The sequence below is a fragment of the Verruconis gallopava genome (assembly GCF_000836295.1).
Source record: "Verruconis gallopava strain CBS 43764 unplaced genomic scaffold supercont1.53, whole genome shotgun sequence".
NCBI lineage: Eukaryota > Fungi > Ascomycota > Dothideomycetes > Venturiales > Sympoventuriaceae > Verruconis > Verruconis gallopava.
This window is the reverse complement of record NW_015622189.1, coordinates 98477-124599: the sequence shown is the minus strand read 5'-3', so window position 1 is coordinate 124599 and position 26123 is coordinate 98477. Positions and strand designations below refer to the sequence as shown.

General features: G+C 48.8%; 10 protein-coding genes across 12 annotated transcripts; 4 read left to right on the top strand and 6 right to left on the bottom strand.

The window, feature by feature from the left end:
* Positions 1-145: 145 nt before the first annotated feature.
* Positions 146-3291, bottom strand: PV09_09102 (uncharacterized protein). The gene is made up of 4 exons (XM_016363096.1): positions 2577-3291; positions 1538-2524; positions 1420-1486; positions 146-1371 (listed from the first exon to the last, which is right to left on the bottom strand). Exons 1-4 carry the CDS (start codon positions 3111-3113, stop codon positions 1220-1222), a joined length of 1743 nt encoding a protein of 580 aa, XP_016209110.1. The 5' UTR covers positions 3114-3291; the 3' UTR covers positions 146-1219.
* Positions 3292-3432: 141 nt separating this feature from the next.
* On the top strand, positions 3433-5061 carry PV09_09101 (uncharacterized protein). Its single transcript, XM_016363095.1, has 3 exons — positions 3433-3774; positions 3882-4108; positions 4192-5061. The coding sequence occupies exons 1-3, from the start codon at positions 3537-3539 to the stop codon at positions 4480-4482; spliced, it is 756 nt and encodes a 251-aa protein (XP_016209109.1). The 5' UTR covers positions 3433-3536; the 3' UTR covers positions 4483-5061.
* On the top strand, positions 5050-7737 carry PV09_09100. Of its 3 annotated transcripts, XM_016363092.1 has the most exons (4): positions 5050-5373; positions 5450-5484; positions 5542-5668; positions 5737-7737. In XM_016363092.1, the coding sequence occupies exons 1-4, from the start codon at positions 5364-5366 to the stop codon at positions 7650-7652; spliced, it is 2088 nt and encodes a 695-aa protein (XP_016209106.1). In that variant the 5' UTR covers positions 5050-5363; the 3' UTR covers positions 7653-7737. The 3 variants fall into 3 exon arrangements, with proteins under 3 accessions (XP_016209106.1, XP_016209108.1, XP_016209107.1); XM_016363094.1 differs by having other exon boundaries at positions 5542-7737; XM_016363093.1 differs by having other exon boundaries at positions 5450-7737.
* Positions 7738-8933: 1196 nt separating this feature from the next.
* PV09_09099 (uncharacterized protein) lies at positions 8934-9381 on the bottom strand (the record flags this gene model as incomplete). Its single annotated transcript, XM_016363091.1, has 2 exons — positions 8934-9046; positions 9108-9381. The coding sequence occupies 2 exons, from the start codon at positions 9379-9381 to the stop codon at positions 8934-8936; spliced, it is 387 nt and encodes a 128-aa protein (XP_016209105.1).
* Positions 9382-11856: 2475 nt separating this feature from the next.
* Positions 11857-13821, bottom strand: PV09_09098 (uncharacterized protein; the record flags this gene model as incomplete). Its single annotated transcript, XM_016363090.1, has 4 exons — positions 13466-13821; positions 13328-13416; positions 12933-13272; positions 11857-12868 (listed from the first exon to the last, which is right to left on the bottom strand). Exons 2-4 carry the CDS (start codon positions 13332-13334, stop codon positions 11857-11859), a joined length of 1359 nt encoding a protein of 452 aa, XP_016209104.1. The 5' UTR covers positions 13335-13416; positions 13466-13821.
* An 899-nt stretch (positions 13822-14720) lies between these two features.
* On the top strand, positions 14721-16777 carry PV09_09097 (uncharacterized protein). The gene is made up of 2 exons (XM_016363089.1): positions 14721-14931; positions 15000-16777. The coding sequence occupies exons 1-2, from the start codon at positions 14870-14872 to the stop codon at positions 16201-16203; spliced, it is 1266 nt and encodes a 421-aa protein (XP_016209103.1). The 5' UTR covers positions 14721-14869; the 3' UTR covers positions 16204-16777.
* A 547-nt stretch (positions 16778-17324) lies between these two features.
* Positions 17325-18418, bottom strand: PV09_09096 (uncharacterized protein; the record flags this gene model as incomplete). Its single annotated transcript, XM_016363088.1, has 5 exons — positions 17325-17434; positions 17494-17633; positions 17693-18103; positions 18152-18257; positions 18319-18418. 5 exons carry the CDS (start codon positions 18416-18418, stop codon positions 17325-17327), a joined length of 867 nt encoding a protein of 288 aa, XP_016209102.1.
* Positions 18419-20009: 1591 nt separating this feature from the next.
* PV09_09095 (uncharacterized protein) lies at positions 20010-21239 on the bottom strand. Its single transcript, XM_016363087.1, has 2 exons — positions 20907-21239; positions 20010-20847 (listed from the first exon to the last, which is right to left on the bottom strand). Exons 1-2 carry the CDS (start codon positions 21079-21081, stop codon positions 20210-20212), a joined length of 813 nt encoding a protein of 270 aa, XP_016209101.1. The 5' UTR covers positions 21082-21239; the 3' UTR covers positions 20010-20209.
* A 147-nt stretch (positions 21240-21386) lies between these two features.
* Positions 21387-22733, top strand: PV09_09094 (uncharacterized protein). Its single transcript, XM_016363086.1, has 2 exons — positions 21387-21521; positions 21573-22733. The coding sequence occupies exons 1-2, from the start codon at positions 21456-21458 to the stop codon at positions 22719-22721; spliced, it is 1215 nt and encodes a 404-aa protein (XP_016209100.1). The 5' UTR covers positions 21387-21455; the 3' UTR covers positions 22722-22733.
* Positions 22734-24167: 1434 nt separating this feature from the next.
* Positions 24168-26051, bottom strand: PV09_09093 (uncharacterized protein; the record flags this gene model as incomplete). Its single annotated transcript, XM_016363085.1, has 1 exon — positions 24168-26051. The coding sequence occupies one exon, from the start codon at positions 26049-26051 to the stop codon at positions 24435-24437; it is 1617 nt and encodes a 538-aa protein (XP_016209099.1). The 3' UTR covers positions 24168-24434.
* Positions 26052-26123: the final 72 nt, after the last annotated feature.

Below are 26123 nucleotides of genomic sequence, written 5' to 3'. Positions count from 1 at the left end.
CATTTGCGCCATGCTACCATGCCACGCCCGACATTGGCACGTAGTAAAAGCCTTTGCTGGACTTCAACGACAGACACAGTGATTACCCCATCCTTTGAAATCGTCTGACCGATCTCCCGCTCGTCTTTAATCATGTACGTGGAAAATTCTGAGCGCTGCCAGGGCCAAAAGCCTTGCTTACCAATTCCGACTGGGCGAGCTACGTGCCAAATCCGCCTGCGGAGTCAAACGGAGATTATTAAGAAAACAAAAGGGCGCGTCTGTTAACTAAAGGCTTACTAAATTAGGATAGCCATGAAAGCATTATGCATGTCGATGTTAGAAAGTTTAGTGAACAACATTTTGGTGCCCATGACTTTACACGTCGTCACTATTTAAGCTTTGATTTCGAGCTCTCGAAACGTGTGGCTGTGATTCTGCATCGCCGCGCGAGAAAAGCCGCAATAGCTACGGCGAGCATAATGTCGCTTGCCCAGGACGGAGCGTACGGCTGGAAAGCTGTCCCTCGAGACAGTTCCGTCTTCGTACGATCCGCAGCTGGCTCCTCGGAGCCATTCGACGCCGCAACACTGGTTCTGCCATCGGACTCGGTCTCCCAAAGACTTCTTGAATACGCGCGAGAGAAGCTGAGTCCCAAGACCTTCAACCACAGTGTCCGGATCTATTTGTACGGCTACATAATCGCAACACAGCACTTTCCAGATCTCCTTGAGCTGCCGTATTTCACCGAGACGTACTTCGCCTCGTGCATGCTTCATGACATCGGCACCACAGACGAAAACATAGCCAGCACCAAGATGAGTTTCGAGTTCAAGGGTGCCATGATTGCCATGGAGATTTTAAGAGGTGCAGGTGCAAGCGAGGATCTGGTTGAGCAAGTGGGAGAGACTATCATCCGGCACCAGGACGTTGGCGAGACGGGCACGCAGACCGCTGTCAGCGGACTCATACATGTCACCACTCTTCTGGGTAATGTCTTTAGTGGTCTCGACTTCTATGAGAGTTCTAATGCCAAGCCAGATAATGCAGGGGCTCATCCGCAGCTTGTCCACAAGGAGACCATTGAATCGGTCGTCAAAGCATACCCACGCAATAAGTGGACGTCATGTTTCGCGGAGACCATTCGCAGAGAGCTTGAGCTTAAGCCATGGGCACACAGCAGTCACATCGAGGGATTCGCAGAAAAGGTCGAGGCCAATAAGCTGATGGAGCCCTATGACTAGTCTTCGACGGTGCCATCGGCGTCCGCGGCAACTTTATCTCGACCAAGTCTCGGAAGTTTGATTGGATAAATGAGCAGATTGACGACAATAAAAAACATGATGGCAGAAACGAAGGCCCATCGAAGCGCGGCCTCGTATGCTTGTATGACTATCACAGACATTAGATATAATTCGAATTCGACGAGTGCTTCCAAACCTTGAGCTCGATGGGTGCTGTCCAAGTCGAAGATCGCCCGAACTTCTTTCCGTACTCGTTGAATGATCTATATCAACTTAAGTTGAATTGCGGTTGAATATTGTGGCGAATCACGTACCTCAGCTTTGTCTGGACCTGTCACAAACTGTTCGAGGTACGCGATCAAAGCGTTTTGCAGTATCAGGCTGCTGATCGCAACGCCCATGACCGAGCCAAGGCTTCGGAAAACGCCAAGAGCAGCCGTGACGACCGCCTGATCGGCCTTGCTACTTATGGCCAGCAACGACATTGTCGTGGCAGGAAACATGAAGCCCTGCCCCATGCTTGGGGGTATTACGAAAATGGTGACCAACCACGTCGGAATCCCCTTCCAAAGTGAAGAGAGGCATATGCTGCCAAGGAGCATCGACACAGCACCAACTATTTGAGACACTTTGAGACGGCCAGTTACATTGATGAAGAATCCGGTCGAAACGGCGCAAAGAGTGAGGATGAAGGATGGGGCCGCCAGTCGGAAGCCTGACACGGAAGCAGAATCGAGCTTCACCGCTTGGAAGTACAGAGGGGCGTTGAATATGACGGTCAATATGCCGATCTGGGCGAAGAAGTTGGAGAACAGGAGGTTGGCCTTTGGGACCGTGCTGAGCAGGCCCAAGGGCATGACTGGTAGTCTAGCTTTACGCTCAACGACGACGAGCGCGATGCTAGAAACTATGGAGAGAACAAGAGACGCTATAATCACAGGATGCCTCCAGGGCAGAACGTTGCCTCCCAAGTTTAAACCGAGGATGAGGCATGTCGTCGTCGTGCTCATCAGGAGAGACCCGGCGACGTCAAAATCTCGGAAATTCTCGTACCACCTCTGGCCGGAGTTCTTCGCTAAGGCCGGGCCCAGATCGCCGGGCACCGTCAGAATACCCACGAATAGAATTAACGCAATGGGCAGAACTTGGATGCCAAACGCCCAGCGCCAGCCCAGTCTGTCACACAGGAAGCCCCCAAAGGCTGCCCCACAGGCTGATCCTAGGCCGTAGAAAATATTGATGTAAGATTGATAGACGCCCCTGTGCTCAATCTTTATCAGGTCGTTTGTGATAATAGAGGCCTGCGTATGTTAGCTCATCAATCTCTGCAATGTGCGCAGGAGACGCCGTCACCAGTCCTGTAATGCCTGCGGCGCCCAGCCCGCAGAATGCCCGCGCGATGATGAAGCTGGACATACTTTGCGCGAGACCACACCAGGCCGTCGTCGCTCCGAACACGGCCAGCGCAAACACGTACAAGATCTTCCGTCCAAAGGTGTCAGAGAGGCGTCCGTACAGCGGCTGGAACGTCGTGGACGTCAACATGAACGCCGTGCTCAACCACGAGGCCGAGTTGGAAGAGTGGAAGTAGCTCGTGATGACGGGGTGACTCGATGCCATAAGTGTGCTATCGAATGTGGCCACAAAGTAGACGGTCAGAATAGGGATGTACATGGTCCAGAACTGGCCTGGGGTCAGATCGATCAGGTACGGCGTGTCAGATGGTGCATCTTTGCTCTGTGACGTGATGTCCTCGCTGTTTACTTGCGTGCCTGCGTCCGGAGCGAGCCAATGCGTGGGTGATATCGTCCTTGCTAGGGCCTGGCCTTCCTCCACGCTCGATCTCCTCCGGCAAGACTTCGCCAGGAGCGGCGTTTGCTCGTTCACCATGTCGGCCTGCTGGAGACAGTTCCCCAGGCGAAGGCTCTCAGGGGATGTTCGAGCCGGGCGCTAGAACGTACTCTGCATAAAGACGCCGCGCGAATGTACGAGCCAATGCAACGAAAACAATGGCACTAAGACGGACCGCGTACCACAAACTGGACGGCGTGATATCACGTGTGAAATCCGCACAGGTTGGGGAACGTAGAAACTTTATGAGGAAGGGAAGTATTCCGCGATCACGCCGACATCGGTCGGACTTGACAGTCCGAAGTGATTATCTACGGCATAGACAAGGCATATAACTTAGTAGCGTTACATAAAATAAACCGAATAAAGACCAGTGGTGTGTGCAGGCTCGAGAGTTTCCGACTCTTCGACCAAAGCTTGCCTTTGCATCATTTTCTTTTTGAAAACATTGTCTGGAGAGCCATGCCCAGCCCGCCGTTGCGAATTGCCATCCTTGAGTGCGATACACCACGAGCCCAGACCCAGGCAAAGTACGGGGGATATGGCGGTGTTTTCAAGCAGATGCTTGAGCGGGGCGCCGAAGACCTTGGCCATCCCGGCCTAAGTGCCAGCGAAGGTATCGAACTGAGCATGTACAAGGTCGAAGAGGAGCAGTACCCGAATCTGGACGACATAGATGCGATCCTCATCACAGGCTCAAGTACGTCGCTTCCACCTCTGCCCGCACCTGGTGCTGTTGCGCACCGCGGTCGAGCATCGTGACGGAAGAAGAGCCGTTTGCGTGGCTGACAATCGTAAACTGCGCAGAGCATGACTCGTTCGCCGACACGCCGTGGATCCAGAAGCTGGTTGCGTTTACGAAGAGCGTGCTGGATCACGAGCGCGTGCGGGCGATAGGCGTGTGCTTTGGACACCAGATCATCGCACGAGCCTTGGGCCAGCGCGTCGACCGCGGCACAAAGGGCTGGGAACTATCCGTCGTGCCCATCGAGCTGTCGGCAAAAGGCAAGGAGCTCTTCAAAGTGGACAACCTGGTAGGTCGACTCCCATCGCCCATCTGTTCTCTTGCCTCGCTTGCGATGTCAGTTCGTGGCTAACTGGGGTGAAAACGCGCCAGTCCATCTGGCAAATGCACAAGGACGAAGTCTACGGCATCCCGCCCGGCGTGGAACAGCTTGCCTCGACCGCGATATGCGACAACCAAGGCATGTACAAGGCCAAGAGCTTCATCACAGTGCAAGGCCACCCGGAGTTCACGAGGGAGATCGAGGAGGAGATCATCACGGGAAGGTACCGGGAAGGCGTCTTTACGGAGGACATGTACACCGATGCGATGCAGAGACTGCAGGACAAAGACGACGGGCTCATTGTCGCACAGGCGTTTTTGAGATTTCTGCTCGAGGACTAAGGTCGGCTGCCGGGCAGAGCGAGGACGTGTTGGCGATCGCGACGTTGAGCGTCTCCGGAGCGTGGCCGTCTGGCACGTTGCGTCGCCTGGGACATGATGCCCCCCCGAGGTAGAAGGTAGATCTGATGTGTACATACATAGAGCGTGGGGTTTTACCTTTGGCCATCGAGCGCGAAGAATCCTGTTGCAGCGCCTGGCGCACATGAAGCTGTGCCGCCGTGGACGGCAAAACACCGACGTTGTATCGCGTCTGGGATCTAGCATGTCCTCTCTCGTTGCCCGCCGTCCCACCAACGCAACGTTGCCGGGCGACCAGCTGGGAAGTTCCGCAACGGGGCAAGGCAATGTCGCATGCGGGGACGACGATCTGTTTGGTGAGCGTGAGGCACGACAAGGCGGAAGCGAGAGCGCGGCCGTCTTTGTCGTGGAGCGGCAGCACAGCGGACGTGCGCATACCCGTGGCGTGTCCTTCGCTGCCAGCACGGTGGACCATCGCACCGCCGTGCCAGCAGAAAAGTCATACAGCCGAGACTTTTGCTCGCGGCGGCGATTTCGATCTTGTTCGTCTGTTTCTAGAAGTGCGCCAGTGGCGTCCTCGCTAAAATTAGCTCGCCCGCTCGGCGCCACCCAGACTCGCATTCCCTTGCCCAAGCGTACGCGGCGCGGATCGACAATCGGCGTCGTAACCTTTTCCCTATCTCTGGTCCCCCATCACTCAACTTTTTCGTCCCTCGCCCGCGCCGGTTCTCATCGCATTCGCCTTCCAGTCGATGCTTGCGACAGCCCCTCGTTTCTCTTCTTCGGTCGCGCTCTAGATACTCTCCTATCGTCTTTGTAATTCTCTCCTTTTGCCCTTATCTAATTCCGCTCGCGCGACCATCATGGGAAAGTGTACGTTGTCCCCTTCGGACCACCCCCGCGAGCTGTTGTTGTGGGGCTGGCTGCTGACAATCTGGGTGTGATACAGGGCGATATGGTGTCATTCTTGATGCTGGCTCATCGGTGAGCGTCATACAGGTGCGACTTGGAGGAAGCCGTGGACACTAACGCACAGTCGAGGGGACACGCGTCTACGTTTACAAGTGGCTCAATGCTGCCCGGGCGCGAGCAGACGCCGTCGAGGGCGAGCTCAAGACATTACCAGAGTTGATCACGCACAAATCTTGGACTAAAAAGACGCATCCTGGTACGTTGGGAGCAAGGCGACAGACGATTGGAGCTTGCGATCAAGCTCGCTGACGAGGCGCACCGTAGGCGTGTCGACCTTTGGCGACAAACCAGAACGCGTCGGAGAAGACCATCTTCAACCTCTAATCGACCATGCGCTCAAGCACGTACCCAAAAGTGAGGTTGAACACACCCCGTTTTTCCTTCTCGCCACGGCCGGCATGCGCCTGCTGCCGGACCACCAGCGCACAGCTGTACTAGATTCCATATGCACTTACGTGCAAACGAACACCAATTTCCAGGTGCCCGACTGCGATCTCCACATACAAGTCATTCCCGGAGCTACAGAGGGGCTGTATGGATGGGTTGCTGCGAACTACCTCTTGGGCGGTTTCGACTACCCCCAAGATCACGATCACGGCAAGGGCCATCACACCTACGGCTTTCTGGACATGGGCGGCGCGAGCGCGCAGATAGCGTTTGCCCCTAATGCGACGGAGGCGGAGAAGCATGCAAACGATCTAACGCTGTTACGGCTGCGGACGCTGGATGGATCGCCTCAAGAGCATAGAGTCTTCGTAACGACATGGTTGGGGTTTGGAGCAAACGAAGCCAGGCGGAGATACGTGGACGCGCTCAAAGAGTCGGTGGGGCCTCAGGCAAAGGAGCTTCCGGACCCGTGTCTGCCGACGGGACTGAAGGCTACGTTGGCAGGCACGCCGATCGTCCCTGGATCTCCAGAGGAGGCCGGTCACGAGCCTCATCTACTGGGCACGGGCAAGTTCGACGAATGTATCCGACAGACGTACCCATTGCTCGAGAAAGACAAACCGTGCAACGACAATCCTTGCCTGCTCGGTGGAACGCACGTGCCGGCCATCGATTTTGAAGTCAACCACTTTGTTGGCGTGTCCGAGTACTGGCACACAACGCATTCCATATTCGAGATGGATCACGACAACAAGGCATACGACTTCCACACGTATCAGACACGCATCAATGCGTTCTGCAGCCAGCCGTGGGAGGACATCGTGGCGGGCGTGGAGAAGCACAAATGGGGGAAGAAGGTAGACGAGAAGACGGCCGAGGAAGTGTGTTTCAAAGCCTCTTGGCTGATCAACATGCTGCACGAAGGCATTGGGGTCCCAAGAGTCGGGCTTGAGATGGCGAAGGGGGGCAGTGGACGAAATGAGACGACAAAGCAGCTTATTGAAGGGGCGAAAAGTAAGGGCTTTCTAGACCCGTTTCAGGCAGTCGACAAGATCGAAGGCACCGAGGTGTCGTGGACGCTCGGCAAGATGGTCTTGTACGCCGCGTCGCAGATTCCGCCCTCCCACGACGACCTGCCTGTGGGCTTTGGAAGCAATATACCTGGTGTTGCGTTGCCGAAGGACTTCCAGCAGCCGGGCGGCAGTTCCTTTAATCTTCCTGATGATCTTACAGATCACGGGTTTTCCGATGAGACGGACTTCCCTTCGACTGTGGAAGGAGAAGAGGTTGACTGGCATGAAGCCCTGTTCCGCGATTCCCCTCGCCGCATACCGGGTTTCCTGCTCTTCATGTTGATCCTCGTCTTCCTCGTCTTCCTACTCTGTGGCCGCGAGCGTCGCGCGACTCTCATCTCTAAGACGCGCCGTATCCTCGGTCTCGGCAAAGGCTCACCGCTACTGGGAGGCCGGCTCGGCAAGTACGATCGCGTAATGCGCGACGATCCCGAGGCGGCAGGCGAATTTGAGCTGGGCGACGGGACGTACGACGACGACAGTGATGACGAGGGGAGCGTCGGCGCAACGAGCTCGAGGGCAGCGAAGGTGCCAGGTTGGGCCACGCCAACCATGGAGGGCGGTGTAGGTGGTCTAGCCTCGCCCGGAAAAGGCCTCGGGCTGGGAATCAAACCTTTTGGCGTCCAAGGCGTTGTGAGCAGGACAGAGAGCAGGGAGCGGTTAAGTCGAAGTGGCAGTCCAAGGGCAGGTTTTAGAACGAGCAAAGACGCTCTTGATTAACACGCTTGGGGGGCAAGTTATCTTTGTACATACGACTACCATTCTTGTCAAGCGAATACATAATGTGAACATGACTTCTTCATGACCTGAGCCACTTTTGCGTGAGCGTGCCATGGCCTCGTTCATGAACGGTAAGCGTAGCCGCAACAAGCTTTCTCTTCTAATCTAGCTCCCTCGTGAATCGTGTGATGGTCATCCATCGTGACACCTACGAGGGGTGCAAGCGTGGTAGCGATGGCAGCGACGAAGCACAACACCGCGCGTAGCCACAAATCGCACTTCACACAGCCCACCCAGATTTGCCAAGGAGACATGGACCGGGCGTTCGAGCTGAGACCAGAAATTCGGTGAAAACGCTTTTGCGACCAGGGAACCTCTGTTCGAGGTAGTCCTCACTCTATGTTTGTTTCGGTCGAAGCTCAAAATACGAAGAGGTTCGGACAGGTAGTCCTCCCAAAAGTCCTTCCCGCAAGGCTCTAGCGGTCACCCGACCTCGAGCCGAATCGCTCTCCTTCATCGCACATGCGGGATCGGCAGAGCAAGGCTTCGACACGTATGTACTCGTTCCGCCCCCCTTGTTCGCGTCCAGCCTGCTGTCCTATCCAAGCTCTTTCGACCAGCTCCAGGGAACCGTGGGGCGCAAACCTCTTGATACGTCCTTCAGCTAAATCGACAGACCTCTGATCAGGAAAAACAGAGCACATGGATCCGTCCAGTCGCTCCTGTGGACGAAGCGCACCGGATAGAAGCCCTGTGTAGTGCGGTGGCCTTGTTTGATTCAGTTCTGTTGTCGAGAACGAAGGTGCCCACGTCGCCAGGCTCGACAAAAAGAATATGTAGAACTCGTAGTCACTTGACGAGGCAAGAAACGGGGCGCCTTCGGATTTCTTGGGAAGGGGGAGGGGGGAAGGGTAAGTTCCTCGAGCGTGATCATCAGTCACGTTCGAATCAGGGAGGCCCCATGATGCAAAAAATAAAAGACAGCATGCGCGAAGTGTTCGAGAGCGAGCGAACTGCACGTTTTGATTCTGCAATTTGTCCTCGGCGCAAAAAAGAAGCGTGGAGTCGCTGGTGGATGATTTGGAAAAAGAATACATTTCTTCCTAGCTATGAAAGTCCGGCCATCTGTCATAAAGTCTGCCATGACGTGCTTCCCCCCCTCCCTCGTAGAACAGGCTCCGTGCAACGCCCGAAAACCGCCTGATCTATGAGAGTCCAGCGAGAATCCAGAGGGGACCTGCCGAAACGGCCATCCATGCTCTCAGATCCATTGTGTCTTTCTCAAAAGTTGTTGTTACCTCCAAGATACTGATTCGCTTCCTTGTCCACGAACGCGTCGACGGCGCCGTCTGCGCCAGATGGAACGCCCTCCTTGTTCATGAAGTTGTTCAACTCTAAGTCACAAACGTTAGTCGTGTCTCACAAGCTTTGGACTTGAACGACGGCAGGACGCACCGGTATTGATGAGGCCATCTTCTCCAGCCTGTTCGGCGCCCTTGAAGAAGCTGCCGCCAGAGTTGTTGGAGCTCTGCTGCTGGTTCTGGTACTGCGAGTTACCCTGATCGTTGTAGTTTTGGTTTTGGTCCTGGTAGCTCTGATCGTTGTAGTTCTGGTCCTGGTTCTGATCTTGTTGGTTGCGGTCTTGATTGTTGTCGTTACCCATGTTGTTTCCGCCTTGCTGCGAGAAGTTCTCGAGCGCACCCTCAGCCTGTTGAAAGAAGTTGGACATTTTCGTTTGTTGATTTGTTTTTTGTTGTCTGCAAAGGTACACAGAGATTCGAGTGGAATGTGAGCGTCTTTGGAAATTTTGATAGTCGTAACAGCAAGCCTGGCCCTATTTATGCCAGAGCAAATTGCAAGCTTTTTATCCCCCGCGGTGGAGTTCTTTTCGTCGAGAAGTCTAGACATGACAGATCCAGCTGAGTTGACGGTAGAGTTATGCATGAGATCATGCGCGCAGCACATGCTAGTCTAAAACCGCGCTGGTCTGCGTAAACCACGCAACTGGCTATACTGTCATTGATCAGAACCTGCAGCGCAGCGGCGCTAGCCAATGTCAAGCCTTACGACGGTACGATAAGCATTGCGAAGCTCACTTGGCACTAAGACTCGTTCGTTAGCGAACTGCACAAGTTGCCCTGACTGTGAGGTCATCGCCGCGACCTAGATTCTGCGCCTCCGTTACACGTTCCGCAATGGTTGCGGCCGAACATTTGACGGGTACGTCGAGCGTGTGTGCGTCTCAATTCATATTACATATCTGTTTCCGAAATTGTAATCTTAGGTCTTTCTTCACTCCGTTTTGCTGGCACGACCGGGTGCAAGTCGGCATTTTCCATAGTGCGCAGCTCTCCAGATGGAACATTGGATGACCTTCAAGTGCAGCAGATTCATCAAGAGTCTGCCTCGTTGACACTTAGCTTTTCTTTGGGAATAAAATGATGATAATAACTTAACCGGCGTTATTCGTCCAGGATCAATTTTTGAGATTGACCACTTGAAAAACTACCTGCCCACGATCCAAGGCCTCTGCCAATCACAGGCTCAGGTTTCTCACGCGCGAAATTCGCCTGTCTTACAACTGACAATATTCGAGCCTCTGAGCTGGGAGAAGAGAAGCATTTACTACAAAAGATAGAATCTTGGCTTCTAATTACGAACTTTAGCAGCGAAACAAGCAGATGGAAGATGGTAACATGGACTTGATGTAATCGTGGTGTTTATAGACCATACGTTTCATGACTGATTCGGAGTGAGGTCCATAGCATTGTTCTTCAATATTTGCAGATCGATATTTAAGACATAGAAGTCTTGATTCGAGCCTAATCGCTATTAGGCAGTTGTTATGACAAGCTACTGCATCCTAAAGAAATTGCGATCGCGAGACAAGCCGAATAGCTCAAATGATAGACATCCACTCTACTGGCTTACCCTTTATCTCATGCCACCAGAAATGAATAAACCCATAGGGATCATGGACTGGAGTTATCCGAAAGCAATCTGACCAACTATCTGAGAGCTAATCTTTCCTGTTCTTTGTGAATCGGGAACCATTAAAGGCATACATTTAAGTCTCCTTTCCCCTTGTACAGGATTATTTATCTCAATGAAGAAGAGAATATAAACCTTTCCATCACATAGAAGGAAAAATAATTTAAGAGTAAAAGGAAGGCACCAATGCCGAGTGATTGATGTTCGAACGCTGATGAATCGAGTATGGAAGGCATAGATGAGTACATATTCTTCATTCAGCCGGTTTGCGAAGTCTTACTCGGGAAGATGTGCCGAAACGAGCAATAATGTGGAGAATGTGGAGGCATGGATCAAGAGTCAGCCTTGCAAAGTTACCAAACGTGAAGGACTGATCCATGGATTCGCGAAACCAAAACCAAGATTCCAACCATGATTGAAGAGAGATGACACTATTTAAAGAATTGAAGCTTGCGCTGGGCCTTGAAAATTAACCATATCTTTCTTTGGGTCTTCTTACGTTTTAGAGGCTAACTCCCGATAAGAACGGGCACATACCTAGAACAGGCTTCTTAAGACACCTTCGTCAACGATGCATTTTTTCAAGAGCTTCACCATATTCCTCTCAGCATTACAGCCGAGTCGTACAACCGCCATCTTCTCAAAGGAAGCGAGAAGCCCATCGTTGTTGTCAGTTCCTACAATCTCGAGTAGAGATGAGACAGAACCGGAATGTACCATTTCTTGCGAGACCAAACCGAACCTGTTGGCGACGAACTACACTGTCTCAGTGAATTGCCCCAGGCCTACGTCGCTCAATAAACGTCTTCAGATCTTGAACAGCCTCAATCATACCTTAAATGCGTTCTGCACGGTAGAGAACTTAGGCCTCGACCCAGAAGCGAACGTGCTAAAGGATTTTATCTGGACCATGACTTGGAGCGGCTACGCAGCGTTATTCGGGAAAGGGGACCTGACTCATCCGGAAAGCGATTACACAGTGGATGACGTATTGGATTGGTGGATGAAGGGGATCTGGGGGAGCAATGCCATTTACTTGAGATGTGTAGACGGGAAGCAAGAATAGTCGCAAAACGACTCGACCAACAGCGCAGTATAACCGAACTGATGGGTCGGCTGTCAGTCTTCTAGTAGTGAAAGAATTTTAGTCCCTCAGTTACATGACAAATATTCCTTCTCCAGACTCTGTTACCATGTCGAATAGAATTAGGTGCTAGATGATCAAGTGGTTCCTGGCATCTTCGTTACCGTCGCCATCACTTTGACTCTCTTTATCCATTCTTTCCTTCATCTCCGCCCATACTAGTCTCGCCTTCTCCGCCTCTTTGTGCGCACAACCCAGCAACGCAACTTCATCAGTCCATTCTATCCCTTTAAACTTCTTCCTACAGAGTTCATTCGTCAGGAACGTAGCAAACGAGCAGTATATCCTTGAAATCGAGTCCAAAATCCAGATTGCGTCAACTTTGTCGCGAAATTCGTCCTTCGCTCCGAGTCTTTGAATAGATGCCCGCATCTTCATGCCGATAAAGCAGTCTTCTAAAATGTAGTCCTCAAGCCAGAATGTGTATGTTGCGTTGCATTCGATCTCAGGAAGGAGGCTGTGCACGCTGTCCCATTCTTCTTCCATAGGTAGGTGCCAGTAATTACAGATCAATTTACCGATGGGTGCTGCATGGACTTGTTTGGCATTTAAACCAGATGTTTCGTAAAACTTGCGAGTCTCGTCGGTGGCACGTTCGATGTCGACAACGTCCAAAGTGGCGATTCGCTTATCCGTGAATTTTAAGCCGGACAAAGGGCCTGGATCGGTTCCTATCTCTGGAAATGCTACGTTGAATAGTGTGTCTTCAGCTAATGCCGTGAATCCAGCACCTACGATGACCCTAGCCTCAAAATATGGCATATTTTGATCCCAATCCTCGCTGTACTGTGCCCACGACACATCGTAACCGAAAACAGATTGCCACTCGCCACCGAAGAGTACAGAGCAAGCCTTGTTGAACGGAGAAGGAAAGTGATTAGATAGTCTGCTGATGGTCTTCAGCTGCTGGCGTGCTTCCTCGCTAACGCTACGTGCTGCAAGAATATCTTCTTTGTACTCCGGACAGACATTGTGGTAAAGCAGATAGTTGTAAAAGCTGGTGAGCACATTGCACTGATTGTCTATCTTCACCTCATTACGAGGGGTTTCATCATCAAGGTCCTCAGCGAAATAAGTCGACCTAAGATTATCCATAGTTAGCATAAGAACTTTACAGATCACATTTCACGGGGGGAATAACACACAAGTATGCCTTTACTACGCCCGCAAAGTCAATAACCCATTTAGAGTCATCGAGTTTGTCGACCCAATCGACGTCGTAACTTGCGCACAACTCGAGTTTATCATGCTTGCTTATCTCCTCATTAGCCTTGATCTGCTTCTTGCTTTCACCCTGGCCGATGCGGCTTGCTGGATAGACACCGCCGTATTGAAGGAAGTCGCCAAAACATTTCTGGTACTGCTGAGTAAACTTGCGACGGCCAATAAAGCGCTCGATAGCGAATCCTATGCGGCTATGATGGATTAGTTTGACACTAACTGAATAAAGAGTGCAAGGTAGATTGCCTTGGCGCATCATTTGTTCTAGAATTAGATAAATTAGAGCTCTCTGTATGATACAATTTTGGCGGAGTCTTACTCATCATAAAGTTCACACTCTTCGTCGTATTCCTTCGCTGTCATAGGTGAGTCTGCAAAATACTCCTCAAACCCTGTACCAGCACTCTTCTGTAACGACATCAGCGCCTTTGCCTTGAATATAATCGAATAAACATACCTTGAATGTTCCAGCCACTATTCCAGGGGGTGCAGGAACCAAAACCATTTTCCATCCTCTATCGGCAACATCCCTGTGCTCTGCGCCATCTTTTCTCCATGTTCCATTGTCATTGTCACTGTCATAAACAAAGGGCACCTTTCTACGAATATGGTCCTTGTCGACGATATCAACAACTTCGGAATCTTGCAGCGCATGCATGATTTGCCATGTTGATGGTTTGGGATCGCACACAATATTCAGTCTAGGCTTGAGCTTGCCGACATTCACGGCTGAGTTTGGGCCCTTGGAGTGCAGGTGGTTACACATAGCAATGTCCTTGTGCAGATTTTGATCCGAGAACCACCAATGGACCTGGATATCGTGTTAGTCGCCATGTGCAACAGATCAGACAGTGTGTGTCATGCCTTCTCACGTATCTTATTGGCCTGTGGGTGCGGCTCTCTCTTGGAGACGGGTTCATTTGGTGCCAGCGTTGCGATCAGCTGGCTGTTGAGTGGGTCCATGTTGTGCAACGACCCAGCTCAAGATGATCTAAGTGCGGCGACTAACACGGTCTCTTGCAAAGTGAAGGAAGGTAGTTGAGGGAATAGTTTGAGTTGCACAGTGTTGAGAGTACGAGAAGTCGAAGACTTGTACAGAAAAAGACGGTTTGTCACGGCTGAGTTGATAACCAAAACCTTTGAAAAGCTGATCAGGTAACTTCGTTCAGACCAAACAATGTGTATCAGGACAACACCCAACCATCATTCTGAAGGCAATTTATAGCTTGACATTTCATCGCTTTGCGCTGTTCGTTTTGGCCCGGCGATGGGTCTCTTTTTCCATGACTTTCCTAAGCCACATGGGTATCGTTCGGAACGAGTACAACTTGCCAGCGTCCGACAAACATCTCATCCGGTAAGTCTTCTTACGGCAGGATCCTATCATGGCTTGATTTGGGTACTTGACTGGTACCGCAGCATGGAAGGAATACGATGGTTTTCTTCACAGCTTGGACATTAATCGAAGAAGCAAAGGGACGGTCAGCACAGCGGACGGCGAGTCATTCACGGAGCACAACGATAGTCGGGAGGAGTGAAACACGGCCACGGCCACGTCAAGCAACGACGAGGAAACGTAAGGCCTTCAACAGACGTGTCGCGAGCTGGCTGTGAGCGCAATTTCTGGATCAAAGTTGGGTCCTCTTCCGGTCCTCCAATTCCGCTCCGCCGCCAAGAAGGTCCCTGATCCCTGTCCCTGACGACATTCCGCCAGAAAGGTTGACAAGTTTGTGCATGCCGGGCGTGATGTGGACTGTACAGACCCCCAATGACTCTCTGGTACAACTGACACGCTCCTTTCATTTTCATTTCTCTTCCTCTCTTCCATCTCTACTGCTGCCTCACATATTCGTTCCTTACTATGACTAGCAGACACATCGATCCCACCACGTTAGCGTCCTTTGCTGGCGCCGCGGCCGGCCAGTACGTATTTGTCGCTCTACATCCTTCTGATTCGGGCAATGGACTGAGCAGGCTGACCGGATTGACAGTGAGGGAGTGCTCTCCGATGCCAGTGGCGACCTGGTGATTAAACCATGTACGCCCGCTGAAGTCGCCTTTTACGAAGTCGTCAACGCTTCGCATCCGGAACTCGCCTTCTACCTCCCCAGATTCATGGGCACGCTGCAATTCGGTGATCGAAGACCAGCTGCGGTATCTCTTCCTGCAAACAGTGCATCTGGAACACCTCAAGCGAATACAGATGTGATTGAGGCCCATGTCATCAATCTTCCAGCTACCCACGCACCTTCAACGTCGATTCCACCTTCAGAAATCTCACCTAGTGCGTCCGAGGTCCAAAGCACACCTGCCTCTTCGTCCTCCACTTCAGGCACAGCAGCTACTCTTAGTCTTGCGGATCCAGGTCCCTTGAAGGGTAAAAAGCTTGACACAGATCTGCACATTGTCCTTGAGAACGTATCCGCTGGGTTTACGCAGCCCAACATATTAGACCTGAAACTCGGGGCGCGCTTGTGGGACGAGGCCGCCAAGCCGGAGAAGCGGGCACGACTAGACAAAGTCGCCAGCGAGACAACAAGTGGTAGTTTGGGCTTTCGCATCGCAGGCATGCGCGTATGGCAAGGAGAGGCGAAACCGGTGCCGCCAGCTCCCGGAGTGGAGAGGTTGGAGGACGTTGTGAGTGGGGACCGGGAAGTCAAGAGCCAGCATTGGTCGATAGATAAGGAAACCAACCATAAGAGCTACAACAAATTCTACGGGCGCACCTTCACGGCGGATAATGTACTTCAGGGCTTCAAAGAATACTTTCTCGTGCCGTCCGCGGGCATTACTGAGGACCACGCGCGCATCGTATTGTGGAATTTTTTGTCGGAGCTCAGGGATATAGAGCAGATATTGCAGTCCAAGGAGAGCAGAATGTACTCTTCATCACTGTTGTTCGTGTATGAGGGAAACCCTGAGGCATTTCAGAGAGCGCTTGACGCCATCACGAATGCTCCAGTGCCTAAGCGCAAAACCAACGAGTCGAATGAGGAGGGAGAAGGAGACGACGACGAGGGAGAGGAGTATGATGACGACGAAGAAGAAGATCTGCCCAAAGTGCACGCAGTGAAGTTGATTGATTTTGCACACGCCAAGATCGAGGACGGGCTTGGTCCAGACGAAAACATGCTGGCCGGAGTGAGAAGCACAATCAGGATTTTGGAAACCCTGCTCAAGGAGATCTCTGCTTGATCTGCTTGGAATTGGATGGATACGACCGGCGATTTTTATTAGAGATTTACAGTGATACCCCCACAGCAAGGCTGGCTCTTGCTTTGCCCTCAATTGAAAGAGTTGCAGTTCTGATGGCAAAGGATGCGTCTGTCCATGTGCACGCGCGAGCGCTACATGCCATTCCCATCTTCATTTGCTAAAAATTTACCTCCTTGGTCAGCTACAGAGCCGATGTTTCTTTGGCACAAATTGTACAGTACTCACTACAAGACGTTATGCTATAAACGGTCCGCAGAGCGAACGTATAACGCGTTGTCTTCGATTCAAGCTGCTCTACCCCATAGGCGTGCAGCACCTCATTCGCAAGGTCTCCTCTCGCCTTATGCGAAGGAATATACGTGTACTCTGAAGATTTTCCGCCGAATTGGAGATGCTTCGAAGACCAACATGACCTCACCACGCTTGTCACACCGTCTGGCTCATGCTCTTCCCCTTCTCACTCTTGTAAATAGTTCTGATCTTTGAATTCTCGGTCTCTAGAATTCTTCCAATGACAGATAGAAATTTATCGAATTCTATTGAACGAATTCGGCCCAGAATGAGATGCCAATGAAATATTGACCTGCTCATATCAATGTATGCTCTATGAGTTCCAATGAGTGAATGGACAAGTGTATAAACACGTTGGCTATGGTGAAAATATGTGCCACATTGGCATGATTTAAATGGTTTCTTTCAGCGGCGAGCAGAGGATATTTGCAGTTATTTTGTCATGGAAAACGGTGAGCTGAAGGTTCTCGTTCGACGCTAGTGGATTTTCTATTGGTGTTCAGGGTGGGAAAGGCATCAGCCACCTTGTGCTAATGCCCCAAAGATAGGATCAGGAGCTGTTTCAAGAAAGAATCCATCTGTCAAGCGATAGAGAACATAGCATTTTTCATTCGAAGAACGAATCGTCTCGTACATTTTTAAACTCATTTTTAGCTAGACGTGGAAGCAAGCTGCTAGACATGACCTCATAAGTATAAAACCATATAATCGTTTCAACATGTCATTATAAGCGCGCTAGGCGAGATCGCCATTTGTCTTTGTTTGATCTTCATCATTAGGTTAGAGCGTTAGTCTTCATACTTGGGGGTCTAACCTTTAAGATACATCCACTTCAGATCATCTCGATCCAGATCGTCAAGCGCAACGTCGATGTAGCCTTCTTTGTCCACATAACGTGGAACGATACCTAAAGCACGGCCTGGGACAGTCAGATTACGATTTTACAGATGATGACCAAGTTTGATCAAGCGTTCTCACCGTTTATGCTATCGTCAGCAGCCAAGCGAAGGCACGCCTTGACGGCATCCTCAAGGTGCGCCCAGTCAGATCCCCGACTCTTCATGTTGGCTTCCATGATTGGTTTAACTTCATCTGGAATAATTGGCGTCGGAATAGCCCTAGAATGTCTTCTTAGAAATCCCCGTTTGAGTTCGTAACAAATGCGTTTTCAGCCTACCATGGTGCCAGCAAATTACAGCGGGCGAGATCCGACTTTCGTAAGTTACAAAGCATACCCCGCACGCTATACTTCGATGCATTGTACTGTGTCGCTCCAGGAAGGTCTAGGTAGCCTGCGAGACTGGCCTTGAGGATCAAGACCTTGTCGCGAGATTGGTCACCCTTGTTAAAGTAGTGGCGTGCGAGCTTCACCGTGTATGCTACACCAATGGTATTCACCTGGATTATCTTAAGCTCTGGCTTAGTTGGTTCTTCAGCATCATCGAGTTGAAACAGATCATCATGGATAGCAATTCCAGCATTGGCTACGACAATGTCGATAGATTTGCTTGGAGAGTTGGCGAAGGCAGCCTTGAAGCCTTGGAGCTGTTGATCCCAATTGGTCATGTCAGCATGGCAATATTGGTAACTACGTGGGATCAGAAACTAGTTCCACAAGTTTGAAAAGGCGAATTACTTCGGATTTCCCTCGTGGGCTTGGTTTGGCTTCAGATCCAAATTTGTGACATATGCACCCGCGTCCAGAAAACCCTGGACATACCCAGCCCCGAGACCACTACTTCCTAATATTATAGAAACACAAATTAATTGGCTGACCTGGAGTAATTTGGGGGTTTTCGATACCTCCGGTAACAACTACGCTGCGACTCTTGAGTTTACTTGCATCTACCGGAACTTTATTGTCCACCTTCTTTGCGGTCCAGTATTCATATATTTGAACCATGATGATAATTTCGCCTTGAAAACAGTCTAGGATAGTTCAGTTTTTTGTTGCGGCCTAAATTAATGGTACAAATGTCAAGTACATATAGCTAGGCAAGGCTGAGGCGGACGAAGAAATGCGGGGAAGTTGTGCAAGTCAGCTTAGTCCGTGGATATACGCGAACCCGAAAAAGCCGAGCAAAGAGGGGAGAAAAGGCCCAGATCAAAGATCAAATATAATTTTAGTTGATAGTTTTTATTTTTTTTAAAAAAAAAATTTCTGCCGGGTACAGTCGTCTGGTGCTTTATGTCACTCCCTGGTGAAGAATTTCATGTTCCATATAGCGCAATGTTGATTACCGCTCACGATCTTTCTCGATGCGGAGTTGAGGATTAGTTTTTACACCTTTGGTCCTATTCCTGCGATTATCATCCAATCACCTCAGTCATTTGAGACTTCTGATACTCTGTAAATATGTCATCCATTGACAAGATTATGAAATTATAATCCTTTACTCGTATTGCTCCTGCGGATGTCTATATGCGGCAACTTGAAGCGCGAAGCTCAAATAGTTGAATGGTGGGGTCATTTCGAAAGTGAATATACCTCGGCCTGCATACTTCCCGCAAGCAGATCTTGGTGGAAATTCTGTTTTCTTTGCAGTCATTAACTCTAAATATTTGCATTTGTGATCGAGACGTTAATCTTAAGTTAAACTTCTGTGGCTCAACGTCTAGACATAGTATTTTGCCGTCTGGGCAGCTCGTATTGCTGTTATCCTTCTTTTTATTTGAACTCCGTTGGTCCCATCCACGACTTCTTTCTAAAACCTGCTTCATCATTGGTTGGAATCATCGTATTACCCGGATGTCGAGAATCACGTGACACTACTTATTGTATTCTTGTTCTATATGGAGTTTTCCTGCATCTTTGAGAGAGGACATATGTTCTCATTCTATTATAGTGAGGTCTTAAAGGACTGTTCTAAGTAGTTCTGAGCCTTGAAGAGACCGTGTACGCCCTCTTGCCCATGTAGATATTTGCGATATCTTCGTCACTGCGCGACTTGACCTTACTTGGTTGTCTGGCTGATGTCAACTTATCTCCCTTCTTATTAAGTTTGAATGTATTTTTTTTATGAAAGCAGATGTCAAGCCGTATACTCTTGTTGTTCTGTTGCCATCAACCCTAATCCCTTCGAGAGGAGCCGAGGCCTTTTATCGTCGTCACATAAGAAACATTTTTGGGAGAGTACTGATTGAGCTGTGGCTTTTCTGCGAATCGTACCGCGCTTTGGGAGGTATGGCCCTCTAATCACGAGGAGACTGCCTTTAATGATTGGTGAATGTTTAGTGTGTGGCTGACTGCAAAATGGATAACATTACGACAGGGATTTAACTCATACTTGTGCATTCAAGTTCATTGAAAGTACGAAAATCTCGATATATGTTCCAACACTTTCAGTAAATTTTTTGTGTAGTATTAAAATGCGATGAGATCCACTGTGGTAGGGAGATAAATTGTAACATGGAAATGGTATGGTTGAGAAATATAGAAAACTCAACAACAGCACAAGTAGTCTTTACAGACCTGCAAAATTTCAAAATATTCCGAATAATTTAACTATTCTGATAGAATTTTCTCAATACACAAACTCCTTCAGATTAGACCTTGTCCAATTTCTCAAGTACAACCTTGAATTTAATACATCAGTCTATCAATTCCGTACTTCAGAACAACTGGTCGAAATCAAGAACTTGATTGTCTTCAACTAGTGACAAAACCTATTTCAACTCGTTCTAACTCATCACATCAATTTGTGTCCTTTAGGCTCTGAGAAACCCAAGACACCAGACGGCCAGGATTTATAATCAGAAAACCCAACAGAACAATAAGAATTGGGACTCCATCAAAAACATAGATGAATGATTCATGGGAATTGATGAAACCGTCACTTGGCTGAGCAAACTCTATGGCTCGGACAAGTGATCGTACCCAAATGGCAACGCTTGCCACATAAATAAGCCTGAAATATCGACGCCAGCTGATTTTAGCTCTTTGCAGTTGATGACCAACTTCTCTTTTGATTATTGATCTCAGTCTCATTGAAATGATCAAGAAGATCACGAGAGCAACCAATTGAAAGATCAGCCCTCCAAGCACCACTCTTTCTCCGATTTCGATGATCTTGGAGTCATTTGTTGCTTGCAGCCCTGATCCGGCGATCTGGCTTAGGAATGCGATGATGTCAATCATCACGTATATATTAGTCACCCATTTGAGTTTTCTCTCGTGGTGTACTGCCGTGACGACCCGCGTCAAGGCCATGTACAATGTTGCAGATATGAATGGTGGTGCTCCCATTAGCAGCAGGACTTGCATAATATAAGGATCGATATTCTTCGGTTGGCTGGCTGACCATGAGCGGCCATAGTAGCCAAATGCTTCGCCTATATGAGTGTGTTTAGCTGCTCGTTAATATGCCCAATTTTGTCCAGATCTTGCGTACATGTACCACCTATTACCATCGGAATAAAAAACCATGCGCGATATTTGATCATAAAAGCAATGAGGAGAATCGTGGCGAGCCCCATGAGAGAAGTGAATGTGTAAGCTGCCCCAAGATTAGGCTGATAATGATAGAGGGTGACATTGTGTCCGTCACTTTCAATCAACGCAGGCATCGTATTTGTTATCGAGATGAAAGAAAGGATGGCTTAGTTCTAACATGTTGGTCTCATGGGAATCCCCCTTATATCGTTTTTTGAGCTTATAAAAGGCTTGCATAGCCTGGCGGAACGCGCAGGATGTGGAGAATGCAAAGCGCTGAATTCTTTCTGATTTCGTGTTTAGGTAACTAATTGGTGTTACAGAATTTGCGAATGGAATACGTAAAATCTGTGATTGGTTATTCGGACAAATGTGGGCCCTTGCCAATATGAATCCGTCCCTGCGGTCGGTCTCGTCGTCCGTGGATCAATATTTGAAGCAAGAGAGTAGGCAAAGCGCAAGTGTATCTATAACTTTGCCAAAAAAAATATGAGGTCTAAGTTCAACAATGACAAGGCGGCCACATACGAAAAGCCGAAATGGCTGCCAAAGCTGCAAGAATAGACATGTGAAGGCAATTACGTGACCAAACTATCTAGTAGCGTATCGGCTAACTTATTTCCAGTGTGACGAAGGCCGGCCTAGCTGTCAAAAATGTAGAGACTTCGGCATACAATGTGATTTTTCGGACATCAGCTCGACTTTCAGTACTCCCGAAGGCACTCCACCACCTGACTCGATTCCTTCGAGCCAAAAAAAGCGTGGACGACCGCGAAAAGGCTGGAATTATGTGCCTCAGAATCCTGCCAATTCTTCATATTCGAACTCTTCAGAGAGTACCGGCATCTCGAATATAGACGATCTGCGGTTACTGCTTCAGTATACGGAGAAGACAGCTCTGACCTTCACCAAGGGTAGGCGAGTCACGAGAATGTGGCAATCCGCGGTACCAGAACTTGGTTTAAAACATCCATTTGTGCTCGAACTTTTGCTTTCATTCGCAGCTTTTCATCTAAGCCAGACTTCCACTGATCGGAGGGATCGTTTTTTGTACTTAGCTGAAAAGCATCAGTCAGCCGGTCTAGTGGGACTAACAGCAGCAATAGCAAACATAGGCTCTTCCAATGGTGTTGCAGTTTATGTGTCAGTCATTTTGACTTGCTACCTGCACCTTGCAAAAGGTCCGATAGACGGCGACTACCTTCTCTTCAGCAGTGAAGGATCACCTCCCTGGCGCACAATGTTCCGCGGAATAAAGTCCGTCGACGAAATTACATCAGGAAAGGCCTTTGACGTCTTGCTTAGGAATGTAGACGATTTAGTGGATGAGGAGCCTATTGAGACCGATGATAAGGTGGTTTTACACTGTCCTCAGCGACTTTGGTTTGAAGTCTTTGAAGATCTGCGACGACACCCAGCGTTTCAAGATGGAAGCAAAGTCGATGTCAAAATCAAAATTCTGGAAAGTTTGAGTGACATTTTCAAACGAACATTTGGTACAATCGAAGATCATCCCGAAAATCCCGGTGAGACTGGACATCTTCCATTTGCATGGTTGTATTCGGTCGATGATACTTTTCTTCAGCTGGCACAGGAACGCGACGCTGTCTCCCTTGTCATCTTGTCATTCTTTGCGTTACTGCTAAAGCGACTTGACTCGCATTGGTGGCTCAAAGGATGGGCGGAGCACATTGTCCTCTCCATTCGCAACTTGGTACCTAGCGAGTACCATCGATTCATAGACTGGTCAGTAGAGCAAATGCAAACTATTTGAGCTGAATCAAAGTCGTTCGTTCAGCGAGTGAGTTAATTCCATGGATTTCTACTGTACTGTTCAAATAAGATTGAATAAATCTGACGATATCACAAGCAAAAGTTTTGTGAAAGTATTGATTAGCGTTGCGTTCTATTTTGCAAGTTGCCTCCTTGACTCCAAGGGTTCCATCGAGTGACAATGCTCGAATATCAAGAGGTCAAAATTGAATTTCCTTTTCGTGCAAGAAACAGTCACTCTAAAACTTGTAACAGTTTCCGCAGCTTCTCCCCAGGACGTTGACCTTGACAACTTTTGTGATTCGTTCTGACCTACCGTTATTCCCACTTTTCCTAGTGCTCCATATCCGCAAGTACGGTTCTCCCATTGGATCAAGTCAGTGGAATAAAACTCTTGTTTTTCCTGCTTCCTCGAAATTGGAACGTTGAGAACCTTCTATGTCTTTTGTTATTAAGGTTTGGCATTTAGTCAATTTCTCTCTAGAGAGCCTATTCCATCACAACTATCACAATGGATGAGAAAGAAGCTATAAGTGGTTTCACAAGAGACAATTCCGTATGTTTATAATATGATATGATATGAGAAGTATTGATTAATTTTCAATTGCAGCTTGCAATGCTTTACGCCCCTGCAATTGCATTCGAGAGACTTTCCTTGGGTCTTGATACAATCCCACAGATCGACAAAAACCATACTTTCTCAAGTAATTCGTCAGAAATGACGTTAGATTGTTCAACTAGTCCTTCCCAATCTCGGAAACAAAGAGAATATTCATCTAATTCTACGGTCGGTTTGTCCTTAGCCCGAGAACTCGTTCTGGAATTGACTAAGAATAGCCTGTTGTGCAAGACTTTGCTCTGATCCATGATACATCAAGTCACCTTAAAGCTATGTCGCAATCGAAATCACCGTCGGAGACAATAGCAACGCATAATTCAAATAGTACCTTCGTTTCAAGTCCATCTACTACATTTCCTCAACGAATGGGATCCGCAGCAAAAAAGAAGTACAGGCAATCCCGGACATCAACGGCTTTTTCTAGGTTCATGACAGAAGTTCGCAAAAAGAAAGATAAGTAAGACAGCGGAAGAGCACCAGAAACGAGCTCTAAATCGGAATGGCTGGCAAAATTTAAACACCTCAAGTTGCTTGTTCGCAGCTGGTTAAAATCATCGAAGTGAAGAAAATGAGACGAACAAAGAAAGTCTCTTTCTGCTGAACTGTCACCGGAGCTAACGAATATTATAGTTACCTCATATCTGTGTTTTCACTATGGATATAAAGGGAGGAAAAAACAGGAAAAAGAGCTAATCAATTGAATATGAGAAGATATATCCAAGAGAAATCAAATTTAGAACCCCAACGAACAGAGTGATACAAAGCAAGCTGTACATGGAAAACTTCTCTTCAATCAACTAGTGAAGCACTCAAATCAGTGGGAGTCTTGCAACTGAGGGTTGAAGGTAGAACATCTATCTCAAAGTAGGCCTGCCTAATGAAGTTTTATGTTGAACCTTGGTAGACGAGCTACCAAAACGCTGACATAGCTCCTGAAGTGCAAGTCCGAAACTCATTCCCATCACATGTATCCGATGCAATTGAGCAGACGCAGCAAAATCTGTGCTCAGAAAAAAATTTGTATCACATCAATAATGACGTACAAAGCCTTGAGCGTACTATGCAATGCAGCATAAGTGATCCTTCTCTACGCAATTACTTATTGACCATTCTGAAGTCCTCGAACCGCACCCATTGGGCAGTTGAGGCGAAATCCCCAACAGTGTTTGCAAACATGCCGAAAAAGGTTCCAGTCATGTCATGTCCGGATAGAATTGCTGAGTCGATCGACGCAATCTGGGACCAGTTGAAGCTCGTACTTTCTGAGACTTTCCGAGCCCACGAAAATGTGTATTCGCATGGACGTGCGTCAATCTTTAGCAGGACGCTACCTTCAACGTCAGAAATTGATCCATGTCCAGTTATTTCGCCTGAAACTCCTATAGTTGACACCACACCAAACTCCATTCGCTTCTTATGAGAGTTGTAGAATATCTCGGCATGTCGAAGGTTGTCCTTATAGACCGCTAGACCTGCGTGAACGCCGTTCGTAGGCATCAACCTAACATTCAGTTCGACCGTAACCGAGCATTCCAATGATCTTTGCCTCCGGCCAACAAATGTCGTTGAACCATATTGCTCGTTCAGCGTCGAGGAGCGTGGACTGAGTTCATACGAGTTAGGTGGGAAATGTCTATAGCAAGTCAAGTCAGGAGTCCGTATGTACGTGTCTTCGCATATGAGTGCATCGCCAAGATTTTTTTGCTCCTTCGAAGAAATTTCTGCCATAAATTCGACTGGTTCATCAAACTCCAGCCTCGTCTGGTTGATTTTCGGCCATGATTCATGCTCCCATGTCACAGGCGTTAGGAATGTTTCCCTTCCCAAAGGGCAACGCAGGACATTCGTACCATTCTGACGCACGCCCAGATGCACACACCACCACTTCCCATTCTTATCTTGAAACAAGTCTCCATGGCCTGTCCATTGCACCGCTTCTTTAGTTCCTTTCGCTGTCAGCAGGGGGTTAGAAGGACAGCTCTCATAAGGCCCCCAAATGTCGCGTGCCCTTGCGATGTTGATCTCATGACCTTCAAAGGTCGAACCTTCAGCAGTCAAAAGATAATACCATCCGTCTTTATGGTATAGATGAGGTCCTTCTGCATCGCCACCAGGCCTGGCGCCTTTCCACAATAGCCTTGTCTCAGAAAGAGCTTTTCCAGAATTTAAATCAATCTCAAACTGTCTGATTGAGCAATTCGGGGCCCAGGGCGGACCACTGCGATATGAGCCTTGGATGAAGGCGCGTCCCGTTTTAGTATCGAAGAATAGCGAGGGGTCAATGCCAGGAAAAGCAAAGTAAATCGGATCTGACCAAGCATATGGGTCACAGATTCGTTCCTCGGGGCAGCTGATCAAGAAGTTCTCAAAAATATGTTTCTTTTCATCTGGATCCTCTATTGCATTGGTACAGACAATGTAAAACATCGATCTATAATATCGGATCGTCGGCGCGAAAAGGCCTCCGTTGATGATCAAATTCGGTGTTTGAGCCACGGGTATTTGCGTAGCCCACGCGTGACGGAGTGAAAGCTGAGTTGGTCTAGAGATGGCGTGGGTGCGAAGCGTCCAGTCTTGAAGATTGTTACTTGTATATATGGGCAACCCTGGAAACACATGAAAGCTAGAATTTACGAGGTAGTATGTGTCCTTGACCAAGACAATTGAGGGGTCGGGAGCAAACCCAGGAATAATTGGATTTGTTATTGTCATCTTTGCTCCTACGGAACTTTTGCATTGTCTGAATTTGGAGTTTCTTGATTAGCTGCACAGCTTAATGAATGT